Source organism: Centroberyx gerrardi, chromosome 5 (assembly GCF_048128805.1).
Source record: "Centroberyx gerrardi isolate f3 chromosome 5, fCenGer3.hap1.cur.20231027, whole genome shotgun sequence".
Lineage (NCBI taxonomy): Eukaryota > Metazoa > Chordata > Actinopteri > Beryciformes > Berycidae > Centroberyx > Centroberyx gerrardi.
The window spans coordinates 28,987,351-29,002,370 of record NC_136001.1 but is presented as its reverse complement, the minus strand read 5'-3'; the positions used below and the strand labels follow the sequence as shown (position 1 = coordinate 29,002,370).

At 45.0% G+C, this 15,020-nt stretch overlaps 1 protein-coding gene across 1 annotated transcript in view; it reads left to right on the top strand.

Annotated features, from left to right (window-relative positions):
- itpr1b (inositol 1,4,5-trisphosphate receptor, type 1b) overlaps positions 1-15,020 on the top strand; it is an 87,110-nt gene that overhangs the window by 42,170 nt on the left and 29,920 nt on the right. The window contains exons 38-39 of the mRNA XM_078283845.1: positions 5,411-5,544; positions 7,224-7,401. Coding sequence (XP_078139971.1) covers positions 5,411-5,544; positions 7,224-7,401 — 312 coding nt within the window. The remainder of the gene's footprint in view (positions 1-5,410; positions 5,545-7,223; positions 7,402-15,020) is intronic.

Genomic DNA, 15,020 nt, shown 5'->3' with positions numbered 1-15,020 from the left:
ACCCACTACTACTGCCACCACCTGCCTCGGTACATTCACTGGACTTGTACTCGCTCTCTTTTACTCCCCCATGATTTTCTTAATTCTGTATTGCTTTCCTCTGTTCCTTCTTTCTCCTATTTGTCTTTTCTTTGTTTCTTTTGTTTCTTTTTAAAGGATGTGATGTTTCGGGGGGGGGGGGGGGGGGGTTGTCTTTCTGTCTTTCCCTTTACATATCTTATTATCCTTTTCCCCATCTCACTTTCTTTACCATGCTTTCCTCTCTCCTCCGCTCTCTGGTTTTCTCTAACTTTGCCAGTCTGCAACTCACGCAGCGCTGCCACTCCCATCAGCCAAACAGCCTCAGTCGGTCTCTGCTTGTCCTCGTCTATCCCCTTGCCTGCTCCTGCGGGTGAGGTGAGGAGACTCCGGGCTGCCTTTTCCGTCTCGGCCTACAGGGGGAGCTGCAGACGTTCCCCAGGACCACGCAGCACTGTCCCAGTTTCCCTACCTTAATGCTGCACGATTCTTGGGCTCCAGCCAGCTCTCAGGCAGCGGTTACATAAGAACCAACGATCTTCTCTTGTGGTTTTTTTTTTTTTTCCCTGGAATTTCAGACTCTCCGCTGATGCGTGACCTTCAGTGGTAATTGCCAATAAAAGTGCAGCGGAGATGTTTTGCAGGAGACACTGGCAGTGCCGTGCCTCGTCCTGGCCGGCGCGGGCTAGAGAGCGGGCCTGGGGAGGGTTGGGTGGTTGTCGTTGGGGGGGCGGGTGTGCACTTAACCCAACACAACACCTGTTAACTGTTTGAGGTCTGCAGCCGTTGCAGGGCCGAGTGCCAAGTTCTCATTGTCAGAGGAGAGCTATACAAACCGTCCCTCTGTCTCTCTCCCTGAAGACTCCATTTCTTTTGATTGTCTGATTACCTGTTTCCTCTATCTTTTCCCTGGTGAGGTGGGGTGGGGTTGATCAGGGCAGGGATAGAATACTATGTGTGTGTGTGTGTGTGTGTGTGTGTGAGGGTTGAGGTGGCGGCACTGTGGCGGGGAGGTGTCGGGGCGCCAGGTTATGTAATTCTAAGCAGAAGGAAGGAGTGACTGCTGGCACCCCGGATGCAGGCCCCCCAAAACAGGTGCAAATTCCACAGAGGAATATGATCATTTTTCTACCACTGGTCAATTCACTGACCTCAACAGCCTCCTTTTTCCCATATGCCTTTATACTCCATTGTATTTAAATGCCTGGCGTTGCCACTGTGGAGGTTTTCTCAGGCACTCTGGGAAAAGTGGAACTGATGTTGGCAGTCACAGGGTCCAGCTGTCCAGCTGATGCAACATATAATATATGAGAAAAACACAGGCTGTTTACAGCAGTTAAGGTAGCAAATGAGGTCAGATTATTCACATGATGATTGTCATGCTCCGCCACGCGCGTCAGACTCCGACGTACCTCGATTACATTTGAATTGAATTAGAAGACTTTAGAGAGGGTTCTCGACTGTAGCCTCATTTGCATGCATCATCACTTTTTCTGTGGAAATCAGTGTGTTGACGTGAACAGGGGCTTGATAGAGGGAAATTCCTGTCCAGTTGCACAATTAATCAGCCTAAACCACCATGACTGGCTTACTGAGGGAGACATATCCCCACAGTGGGTTTCGCCTTGTACTATTCAATTTCGCTGTCCCCTCAACACCAGTGAGTTAGTGATTATTATTTATGCGTTTTTATGAGCTCTCTCAGTTCAGTAAGTTGTTTATTTCCCCAAGCCACTGGAATTTAAATGTCTTAATCCACTGGAGGACAACGACAAATCTGAATATCAATGTCAGTGACTTAGTCTTAATGTGTCAGCTGAGTTGCTCAGTGTTTTCATTTATGGACCATTTTTTGGTTGTCAATTTTGCATGTGTTTTTATTTATTTATTTTTAAAGCATGAACTGTATCTATAGCAGACCTGCCAATGACTACTGCAGACCACTAAGCTTTATCTAAGCTTTTATTTTGTTTTATATTCTATATATAAATTCTTTATATTCTATTTTTAACCTCCTTTTCCTGCATGTTAGAACCTGCTTTGTTGAGCCCCCTAACTTTGGGAATAGCACTGAAATTGAGCTTTGACATATGTTATATTTATGCCCCATGACAGCTCTGTCAGTATTAGTCAACATTCACTCCTGTCTCATCTAGCCACAGAGAAGAGAGAAGTATTTGTCCTGCATCCTACTCTGTGATTTTCCATCACTGTGCAGCTCTCTAAAGAATAGAAAAGATGGAAAAGGTGACTGATAAGGGTGCAATTTGAGGTTTGCGATGGGCGTCGCTACTGTTATATCAAACTCATTTAGATTTTGGATCTAAAAGTTCAGACAAACTTTGTATGAGTCTACAAAGTCTACACTCAGTTGCCCCCTCATTATTAACGGAGCAGCACCAAGCTGTACATCGGTATGAATCACAGGGTACATGTAGCATTTTAACATTAATAAATCATTACCACATTCATTTTAAGACATTAATGTAATTACAAACAAGACAATCAATCACAAGATGGACAGCCTGTACTGTCCTCTATACACACAGATTTTGCTGGATTACTTTACAGCACAAAACAGGAACCATTTTGCTTTGCAAGTAATACACAAGTTTATTCCAGTTCCACTATTCTAACTGAATAGTTTCAACTTCATGTTGGCTTACCTGGTCAGAATGCATATTGGCTTTATCAACACTGTTATCAGCTCTAATTCTTCTTTTTGCTCTTGAAAACTCGGAGCAACGGCAGGGAGGAGTATGGGGGTCAAGTAACAACATCCTCTTTGCAACAGGAAGCAAGAGGTTTTACGGGAAATGTGGTCTTCATTTTGCGAAACAAAAAATGCTACACATATCACTTTTAAATAGCTAAGTCGGTCTTCGGCAGCCAAGCATATATGGTGTAGGCACTAGGTAGATTTTTTTTGTACACACACCCACAAAATAGTTTCTCGTTTTAAACTAATCCACACCACATTACAACCACTTGACCCAAAGCAAAGCTACTTTCCTACTGCAAGTAGGTTAATGGTGCTTGTCATCCATAATGTGCCATATGGCTAGCTCCATGAAGACACACGGACACTACGACACACCAAAGTAAAGCCAAAGTTCATATATACTGTGAGCCAGCTATCATCACCAAGATGTCAGATAGCAGCATGTTTTGTTTCCCTTTGTTCACTTTCTCTCTGCCCTGGCTTATCATGCACTTTTCTGATGTGCAGTTGTGCACATGACTGGCAGATGCACAGAGAGGAGGGCCAGGCACTGCTGCATCAGTAACTAGAAGCCTGGAGTATCAGTATTTCATTAGCTACTGTAGGGTGTTCAGGGAGGACGCTGCTCTTTGGAGTCCTGAAAGGCAGCGACAACATGACTAATTTGACATCTTCAAACCTTGACTAACAACAACCTTTTATTTCCAATCAGCTGGCACCTCCACCTGAGCCTGAAGTCCCACCCGAGGTGTGTTCAAGACCCATATTGGCACATCAATATGGGTCACTGCTGATCAGAGATCATGCGTCCTATCTACCTACTAGCTCCATTCCATTACACTTGCGTTCCGTCTTACACGTCCCTCGCTTATCTAGATGGATAAGAGTCAAAACCCGTCCCCACATTTCCTCTTTGGTGGGTCCACACACCAAAATGCACGCATATTTTTCCCTCTGTGGAACTTATGCTACGTATTGACCCGTGTTTTTGTCCTGCCTCCCACTCATCCATTCACCCGTCCTTCCCCTCCCTCCCTCCCTCCATTCATCTTTCTGTCCACCCCTCGGTTTTTGAGTGAAGTCCAATTTCCTGACCTTCTTTCAGTGTGGGGGGGTTTGGAGTCATGGGTGAGGTGTTTTTCCATGCCAGATTGGAACATGAGTGCTTACAGTGTGTCAGTAGTGCACAGCTCCATTATGTAACCTGGGCAGGGCTTTTTTTTTCATGCCCACTCTCATGGCTTGTGTTTCTCCCCCTCTGGCAGCCTGTCGTCCTCTTATATAATTAGCATGGTTTCTTTAGCCACTCTGACTGTAAAGTAATGAGGGAGTCACCACATGCCAAAGTGTACCTGTGTTTGAAATTACCCAAAATGTCAAGAGTGGGCAGCGGAGTAGTCAGAGTTTTTATATCTCATTTTGAAGTTGAAGAACAAACGGTGATGTTGAAATGTAGACTTTATGAATGAGTTTGAAATAAGCTCTTTTTATTTATCGTCAGTGAACCACTTTTTGGTATTTGATGTGTTATAAAGACACAAACGTTTTCCCCCGCATGGAGCCTTGCATGACTTCGACCCTACCCCACGTCTACCTTGACACAACCACTTCCCTCTATTAACTGCATGATGCAATTTGCCCCCAATTCCCCTGCATGCTAGTAAAGTGACTAATTTGCACTGTATTAACACCCTATTTTCTTTTCTACTTTGTTTTCCAAATTTCCTTTACAACTTCTTTTATTTGATTTGTTTCTTTTTATTCTTATTTTATTGCTTTCTGCTAACTCACCTCACGTTTAAGGAGCTTGATCCCAACCAGCCGCAGAAGCAACTGGAGGATCAAAGGAGGGTAGGTACTGAGCAATCTGAGTTTGGCCTGGTCCGGTCCAGGCCCGCTCCTTATTGATTGACAACTGGCTGTGCTGGTGCGCTCACAGTCACACTGCTTCCACAGCATGGCCGCTCACTGACAGGATGTCTCTCTTACTTACAGGCCACTGGTGAGGGTATTGATGTGTAACACGTGAGATAGTTCAACAGATGCACATCAAGTGTCAGTGTTGACGACGGTTTTTGACGGCGCATGATGTGTTTGGTCCAGGTCGACCTGGAGGGTAGCATTGATTTACACCAGACCAATACGGGGGCAACAGTGGGTCCAGTGAGTGTCAGCATGTGTGGAGATGGGAGGGGTCATCTCTGGGGCGCAGTGTGGCCTTTGAACAGGCTTATTCAGCAATGCCTGAGGTCAGAGGGCAAAGGTCAAATAAGAAGATGGCGTGTGTTGTTTTGACTAAGCTTACTCACTCGGTCTAAGGAGGAGAACCTTATTAGGTTTCAAGGCTGCTGAAGAGCAAAGGTGAAAGTTCACAATGGATCATGCAAACTCTTTCAGTAGCACTGATAAGAGAAGCAGAATAACATTTCTTTTTACTAGTTTTGTGTATTATTTATTTTCTTTACTGCTAGATTTATATAATACCTTCAGTGCAGTCATTTATATCTTCGGATTCTCTTAGGCAGGTCTAAAAGGACATCAGCTGTTACAGCAAATTTTTGTAACCTTGTAACATTGGCTCAATAACATTGATATTGGGTTCCAGCTGTGCTCCTGTGTCATGATAACTGTATTGGGACTTCATCTCCTAACATCCACTATCTTTGATAGGGAGAAGCCCTCCGACAGATTTTGGTCAATCGATACTATGGGAACTTCAAACCTGGCGGGAGGAGAGATAGTCTCACGACTTTCAGCAACGGTCCGGTCACTTCTCCAGCACAGGGGAAATCTCCTACAGGTGTGTGTACCTACATCTGTGTGTCTGTGTGTTTATGTTCATAAAGATAAGATGAGATAAAACGTTAATGACACTGTGGCAGCAAAAAGTAATGGGATACAGCACAGGAAAAAATACAATATAAACATAAATAAAATGTAAGCAAGAATATAACAAATTGGGGTAATATAAACATACTGTATGCAATTGACAGTTTCAACACATGTTAAGTAGAATGCTTGAGTGGGAAGTTTGGATTACAGAATTATTAGGGTGTGCAAAACAACAGCAGTATGACTTATTCAGGCAAAGGTGAGATGAGTGCAGCATAGCAATAATATGAAAAATATCACAAAAATAATACATATATGTAGTATGAAATTGGTGGAACATCAATATGTGTGCAGTATGAAATGTATGGAAGGATTATAAAAGTATCTATATATGCAGTCTAACAATTGGAGGGATATGTGAATCAGAGGAAAGCAGATTTGTGAATTTAGAGCAATATACATGATGTGCAAATGTGCATGGTATTCTGGCGTGTAGACATGCGTTGTAAAAAGTGTTCTCTCCATCCATCCGTCTCTCAGTCTTCGCTCAGTCCTGACTGACATTCACAAATACACTGGATTGTTGATAACTGACATTTATAACTGTCATTCCAGTGAGTTGCTCCCTGGCTCTAATCACAGATATGACTCATTCTTCATTTCTAGCGCTTCAGAGGGTAGAAAAAATAATAAGTTCTTATTCATGGCCATGGCCTTGTCCTCCGTTAAGCCCTTGGACCCCGGCTCTGTTGCTGAGCATACAGGCTCTCTCCTCAGCCTAACGTAGGCCGTGTTGTTGCCAGGCGACCAGAGAGCCGTGCTCCATCCAGACTGGGATGGGTTGTTGATGCACCGGCTCACCCAGCCAGAGACGGCTCCGATGGGGGCTGTTATCTCACCACTGCCTCCATGGGTGGCTGTAGGAGCCGGCAGCAGCAGTAGGAGGTTACATACATCCATGGATTAGAGATATATGCAGTGTTATATTGTTATCCATCTGGCTGAATGGAGAGGAATGATACCTGTGGTTCCTCTGTATCCCAGTTCCTGCATCGCATGCAACTTCTCGTAACATAATACAATTCTTGTAAACCAGTTCTGGGCTCTTTACTCAAAAGTAATTTATTTTCCATGATTCATTAGTTTAAAAGTACTACTTATTATTCTCTCAGAGCAGTAATTCCTTACGCTACTTACTTTTCCTTTACACCACCAAAAAATTATGACTTCATCCTCTCTTACCTTCAGGAATCTGAAGCGTGATCATTTCTTTTTCAACTTTTTTTTATTTTTTATTTTTTTTGATTGGTAACTGTAATATTATTACTGAAATTGAAATACTTATTGGTTACACTGCTCTAACTAACACTCACACTGCCTGGGTTAAGGGTTTCATTCCCACTGTGGCCACACACACTAAATATGCATGCACCGATGGTTCTGTAAGGCACTGGATAAAAGCATCCACCAAACGGCATATATAATATGATGGAAAAAGCCAAACTCCTAAATTATGCATTTAATAATTAAATATGATAACAGATTGTGGCCAGCCTCAATTTTTCTCTCATGCAGCTGGAGGATGAATGCATAAGTACCGAGGCAGATGATGATCATTTCTTAACTGCCCTGCTCTGTGGCCAGTTGTCAGCTCTGGGGTTGGAGGTCGAGGGGAGCTGAGCCTGGCAGAGGTCCAGTGCCACCTGGATAAGGAGGGGGCCTCCGATCTGGTCATCGACCTTATCATGAATGCTACCAGCGACCGGATCTTCCAGGAGAGCATCCTATTGGCCATCGCACTGCTGGAGGGTGGGAACACCGTCATCCAGGTAGGTGGGGGCAGTGGGTTCAAGAGCACACAGCGCACGAGAGGGTGGGTGGAAAGTGTTAATGAGGAGCCACGCTCACATGTCTAGCCTGCAAATGAATGGAACTAGTAAAAGCACTCCCTTTAGAAAGGCATGAGCAGAATCTCAACAAGTAGATATTATCTCAGGGCTTCGAAGCTGTGGTGTGAAGAATTGAGGTTATTACCCTGCAGCTTAAGTGGTTGCAACAGAAAAAAATGAAGTGACAGAGCATGTCTTCCAAATGAGAAAATGAGAGATGTTCAGTTGTCAGTATATAGCAGCTTGGGCACATTCTCCAGGCTAGCCTTCATATGCAGCGCAGAAACCATCCTGAGGAGTTTGAACTCACTGGCATTTTGAGTTGCATCCCAGAAAAAGGGAAAGTGAGTTTGGGTCATGGAGGGAGAGCAGGAAGGCAAGTCAGAGAGGAAGAGGAACAGTAGTCTGCTGGGAGAGGTCCAAGCTCTGCAGCCAAGCACGTCATCGCCTCCCCACAGCCAGCCAGGGGTTGCTACGGCAACGCAACTCTTTGCTAACCTCACAGCAAGGTTGAGAGGGGAGGGAGCTGCTCTGTTTGCAGGGCAACTGCATTATCCCAGCTTGGCAGGGTGGTGTGGGTGTGTGTGCATGCGTGTGTGCATCTGTGTGCTCGTGTGTTTGCATGCGTGTGAGTGTGTATGCTGCTTATGGGCCATGTATCTGCGTATTTTGGTTTGTGTGGTCTGTGTATGTGTGCTCTTGCGTAAACAGGCCCGTTGCATAATGGCCTCCTATTTGCATAGTGTCGCTACCTGACAAGACCTGACTTCCCAGAGTGTGCACAAAGGCACTCACATGACTCCTGTTACATAAGAGGCTGCCTACCTCCCTGCCTGGGTGCATAACGCCCAGAGCGTCGGGCCTCCCAACATTCCAACTGGGTTCGTAACTGGGTCATGCTTTGCTGGTGGAAAGGGGGCAATAAAAGGCACAGCCCCCTGTCAGCCTCAGGAGAAATCCTATAGATTTCAGTAGCCTTCTGGGCTACGTGCAGAGCAGCCACTCCCTAGTGCTCCCTGCAGCTCCCCTTACGACAGATCACCCCATCTGACTCAGTGACATAACTGTTGTTTGATGTGCTGATTGACCTGAGGTCAGGGCAGGGTGAAGAAGCCCTGTGTCCGCTGCTGAAAGTAGCCAGTGGCATGCATTTCTACTGGGTGTGGGCCTTTTTTGTTTGTTTTTTGTTTTTGCTCACCCCAGGCAGTTGTTAATATTTGCAAAGTCATCTGTGTTTTTTGGGTTGCCAAGCCCAGGCAAGGGTCCTTTTTTGTTTCTCTCACAGTGGAGTGCGACAGAGTATTCAGCTTTGGAATTACTGCTATTAGTCACAGTGATTGTGCTATATTGGAAAATAACACTGAAGCCATTTGCCTACCTGACTTTCTTTGTAGCACTAAGTAATTTAATGAGAGGATTTACAGTAAGTGACCGAAGTTCTACCTCTGACTCCTAACAATGCAGTATTCCTGTTTTGGATTTTAAGGTAGATTATGCCGGTAGAGAAAACATCAAAGGTAAGCTGCCTGCTAGTGAACCTGATGGGCAGGGCACTTTATTATTCGCTTAAACAAGGAGGAGGCACAATTATAAAGGAGCTGCTTGTTTCAGAATTTCACTTAGGTGTTTTTCTCCTCCTCTGGCATGGTACAGGGACAAGTGAGCTTTGTTGAAGGATCATGTATGGTCCAGAGTGAATTTACAACATATCAGCAGATGCATCACATTTCCCTGTCTTACATAACGATGGGCTGCCTGCCCCCCTTTTAGGACAGAAGGGTTCTTGTTATCCAAATGAAAAGCAGGACAAAAACATGCCCGCAGATTTCTCCAAGCACTTTGTTTGTTTGTTTTCGAGGTAATCCAGGGTCGTAGCCTAGCCAACAAATTTTCTGGGAAAGAGTAAGTAAGGGAGGGAGACCGAGGGATTTAGGTGGCTTCAGAATGAATCCATCCAGGGCCCAGAGCTCTGTGCTAGCTGGGCAGGATGAGCTGGATGTGGCAGCCCTGAGGGAAAGGCTAAGTGTGATAGTGAATACAAAAAGAAATGGGTCAGCTCGCAGTCCTACCAGCCTTATTCAGGCCGGTTCCCTATATGATGCGTAAGGGTAACACTGAATAGGCCACCGCTGCTTCCCTCCCCAGGGATGTTTATCTGCTAGCCATACTAACTAGGGACTTTCCCATGGCGCCGCATACTGCAACATCAGGCGAAGAACAGGAAAGATTTGCGAACCGACTTACGGAATCGGGCCATTTCTTGTTTATCCTTTTTTTAATCCACATAATTGCATTCGTTGGGTTGTCAGTCACGCCCTTTGCAGCCACAAACAACATTTCTCCATTCGCGAACTATTTAGGAATAGCACAAGGAAAACAGGCAAGCCTTTTGATTCCTGATCATTATTATGCCCGGTCTACCTGAGTTTGCTTCAGGCCAGCCAGCCAGCCAGCCAGGTCAGAGCGAGGTGAGGATCTTCAATTAGAGATGTTGCTGCCTGTACTGTCTAGAAGGCTTTCAGGCCTGTCTGTGTTGGAAGCTCATGCCCACGCTGTTGGCCACTACAGCCCCAGTAGTGGGCAGAGACTGCTGCGCACCGCAGTCACGCCAGAATACTCTTCCTAGCTGGAGAACTTAATTTCATAGCTGTCACAGCAGACTACAGCTCAGGTTTGCTCACACATTTATCTAACAAAATTGCACTTTATTGTCCATTTTCATAGAACTTAGTGTCCAAAACGGTGACAGTCATACAGTTAAAGAACATAAATATAATATATAGACTAAATACAGATATTAAAACTGAGTTGTTCCAAAATGGTGGGGTTGATGGGGTCATTTTGTGCTATGGTGCAGTAAAAATCTAACTTATTGCACCTTTAAACCACACAGTACACCCATGCAGCATGATGCTCTGGATGGTAGAGAAAAATAGAGTCAGTATTTGCTTACTTGGCCCAAAAGACCTTAAACTACACAGAAAGTGAATTCTCCTCTGATATATTCCACATTATTGCTCCAGGGCATGGTAGAGTCAACCCAAACCCCCAGGTGTTTGTATGTGGTAACCTGTTTGATGGGTGGTATGGATAAAGGCTGAAGCATAGCCGGCGGACAGATGATCTCCGCTGTCTGTTGTGTGTGTTGAGAGAAAAGGGGTTTTCTGCTTCCTCACCACCCTGCACACATAATGTCCATGGTTCTCCCCTTCTCTCAGCAGTGCCAATACTGTAGAGTTATCTAAAGGTTTGATTGTGTACTGGTGAGGTGCATCACTGACACAATCATCAGAGTAAAGTATGAAAACGAAATGTTTCCGATGCATTCTCCATATTTGCTTTTTAGCCCAAAAATGCCTGTGTCCTGTTGTCAGTCATGTTACCAAATGAAACAAACCACATCAGTGTCAAGCCTATTTTAGGCATTACAAGGCCATGCTTATTTCATGGCAAAACATATATGGGATTATTCAAAAGACATAATGTAGGATATAAGGGCGGAAACTGTTGCCACAGTCTATCTATCCTGGTTATGTCTCAACATCAAATAATGAAATTTGTCTCTTGGATTTTTTGGTTCCTCTGGACACTCAGTCCTGAATCGATTTAGCCATATAAATTTTAGCAATATTCACATAGACTCTTGAAAAGTTTGACGTATTTTGCAACTCTCATAACATTACATAACTCAAGATACAGGTCTGTTTTACTTGAAAGACTACAACTATTACCGGTGTAAACCAACCCTCCATAGCCTCAAAATGTGTTTATTAGCTGCGTCACATACTGTCCGTCAATTTGAGAATCATGTTTCACTTCAAATTATAAAAAACAAAAAACATAAACAATGCCAGTAGTGTGGTGACAGTGTTTCAACAGGGGCTAACATAATGACATTGCAGATTTGGACTTAGAAGAGGAAGAATCCTGGAATGAATGGCCATGCCTGTCATTTAGCAGGGACCTTGGTCACACTGTGCACCTGTCACTACCTATGCAACGGCACGCAACTCTGTCAAACATTAGCTACTGACCCACATAACTTGACAGAAATAGCCTAAGTCTGTGTGGATCTTCATGGACCAGATAACATATTTGTTGCGTGACAAACACACACACACACACACACAAACACACCCTGGATTGTTGTTTAGCATAACTGATGGAGAAACAGCAACTAGTGGCACCACTGCTGTCGCATAAGCAGACATGTAGCATAAATATCTTAAAATAAAAAAACAGTCATGCATACTCATCTATACAGTCTCTACACACATGCACACACACACTCCACCAGACTATCCATGGAGGCTAGCGAGCTTATTCTAAAAACAGCCCCTAGAGAGAGTGTGTTTGTGTGTGTTATGTAAGAGCTGAGGCTGTCTCGGCAGCAGCTCCACTCCTCCCAACCCTCCATGTATCCAGCCAACACTCTCCCCGTGACCTCAGACCCTAAACTGTCACAGAGGCAAACAGGTGCCACCGCTCTTACTCAATAGGCATGCTGCAGCACGCTGTTGCCAACACCCACTTCCAAGTACTATATGATTTACCCCCCACCACCGCTAGTGTCATGTTCACTCTTTAGCTACCTCTTGGAAAGCTTTTAAAAGCCTGCGCTGCAAAATAAGATTCCAGCCATCAGCGTCAACATACCCATTCTCTTTCTAACAGCAAAGATGGGGACAGGGGGAATCTGTAATCACACCTAAGCTATCAGTCCACAGTCCCTCTGGAAGTTGACTTATTTTTCATCTCGGTCTAGCCAGTGCAGTTTTTCAGCCAGATCAATATATGCATATTTTTGTTGTTGTTGTTGTTTTTAAAGTCAGTTGAAGACAGTCCAAGACATTGCTTGTCGTCTGCAGATTCTCCAGAACACAAGCTCACGTGTATTTCACTTCCACTTGGAGCTCCTATCTGCCTGTCTGTCGTAGCTTGAAAGAGCAGATCTCCGTGGTTACCAACTGGGTGGTGGCACAGTACGCCACAGAAGCCCTCCAATAAGCACAGAGATGGCTTTGTCACTCACCGAGGTGTCAGGAGGGAAAGGCGGGAGAGGGCTGAAGAGAAAGAGGGAGCTGGCGGTATAAATAGATCTTACATAACTGGCCCTTGTTGATGCCAAGAGCCGGGGTGGCAGCTGACGGGGAAAGGAGAGAAAAGCAGGAACGCAGACTAACCTGGAAGGAGGCCCCTCTGTCCCACCATGTTGACTCTGTGGAGTGGGAGACAGGAGTGGGCCTAAGCTGCTGTAATGTACAGTACATGACTGACCGCCCCAGCAGAGCTCCCAGGAGGCTTAATGGCTCTGCAGTGGGACATGTAGAGGGCTAAGCTGCCTCAGAGGGACAAGCTGATGCTAACTGGCTGGCTGGCCATTTTCTTTGAAAGAATGAATCGGCAGTTGATTCATTCTGGGAGGGGTAGTGTGGGGGCTGTTGTAACAGGTGTTTGCTACTCATTACTGAAAGCGGTAGTTGTCACAGTTGTTATCTGGACCCGTGTCCTTATGTCAGATAGTACATCTTAGCTTTCTATCCTATCGCTTTATGTGATCTTTTATCAGCTTTACTAGGAAATATGTTCAAAACAAACACAAACCCTCCAATGCAGCGGTGTACTGCTAGAGTGCAGCATGGGACACGTGACCGGCCCTGTGCGCTCACTTGACCGTTGACCAAGCATCGAAGAATTTGCTTGCCTCTGGTCTGGAGCCCAAACATGTGAAAGTACGTGTGCACTTTGACTTTGTTTCATTAGTAAGCCAAAATGTGATTTCTTCAGTGTTTTGTCATCTCCACCTGATCCTATGCAGACAGAGCACAGGGCAGGAGTTGTTGCAAGCTGTTCCCTTTGCCCACTGGGCTTCTTGTTGTTTTGCTGCACATTGTCATATGGCAGTCAGGTGTTGACAAAATGATTCCCTTCGGACTGGAGATGAAATTGTTTTTTTATGACCATGGTCATGAGGCCCCATCATTTGAACATAGTAATGTTATAAAGCCGCTATCCCGGAGCTGCTGTCTCTGTCTGGGGAAGTTGGCCTGCTTGCATAAGCCTGCTGCTGACTCTTAATCACATCACTATCAATGAATGACGCCATCTCGTCAACAACATTATGTTAACAGCTCAAAATGCAGTTTGAAAAACAAGCGAGCAGACAGTGTTGCATAAAAGAGAGAAGGAAAACAACTTATATTTACTTAGGTGACCCTGCAGAGGTTCTCAGTGCTAGTTTCTAGTGATAGAGTTTCTATGTCTTCTTAGTGTTGTGCGCTGTACTTGTATAGATTGTGTTACTGTTTGCATGTCCCTCCCCTCTCTCAGAAACCTGACAGAGTTGAGCTGAACCTGGAAAGAGAGTTATGTAACAGGCTTTCAAAACTGCCCCAGAAATCTATGTATGCAATAACTCGAATCCCCCCCTACCCCTCCTCCCACTTTCTGCCCTCTCCCCCCCCCCCTCCCCCCCCCCCCCCTCCCTCTCACACCACACACTCACTTCGTGCTGTCCTGGCACTGAAAAGTAGGGCAGGATTTTCCTCCTCTTCTCCCTCTCTCTCCTCTCCCTCCCTCCCTCCCTCCCTCTCCCCCCACCACCCGCCCTCTATGGGCTGATGTAACAGTGTTTGAGCTGAGGCGCAGTGTGCCCTCACTGTAACCACTCAGCTGATTACAGGTCTTATGTAAGGAGGGATTGTCAAGAGGAAAAATGGCACAGGATATACCAGCCTGTTGCAAAAAAAACCAACAGCTCCATGCATGCAAATCCCAAAGCTTTAAAACAACATTGCCCTTTGTGTTGTCCAGCTCCAGGCCTCTCCTCCACTTCACAGGAGCCAAACCCCTGGAATCTAAATAGTTTGTTACCCTACTCTTGAGGAAGCAAAGCAAACACTTTTGTTGCATAGTTGCAAAGTTCATAAAAGTAGAAATCTACAATTTCCTGCCATGACCTAAATTTGTTTTTATTACAGAGAAAGTGAGACAAAGCTCTGTCATGTGAATGCTTTCATGTTTGCACAACTGTTTGTTTGTGTGTGTGTGTGTGTGTGTGTGTGTGTGTGTGTGTGTGTGTGTGTGTGTTTGTGTCTGTTTGCCTGCATGTGTGAATGCTTCCATGTATGCACACCCGTGTGAGTGTGTGTGTGTGTCTGTTTTTAGCAATCAAGCTAATGCTAGCTAAAACAGAGCTTGCACCGATTTAAGTAGACATGGCCTATATTATAGCTTCTTCAGCCCCATGGAATGCTACGCAAGCTACACCTCCCATTGGGTCTGACATCTACACACTGGCTAATTACAAAATGCGTCTCTCGGCGAAAACGACTGCTTATAGAGTTACTTTAAATTACCAGGATGGTGCGTGTGGGTCTTGTCGCTCTCCCCCCGCAATGTATTCATGACGATGTAAAAACAATAAAGTGTGTGTACTAGCTAAAATCATTCCCTCGTGTAAACATATCTGCCACATGGAAGCTGAACTTCAAAATAAAAGCCCCTGTATGCTGTGCTTACTCACATTACTTACTTGGTTGCCTCATGAAAAGTCCTGA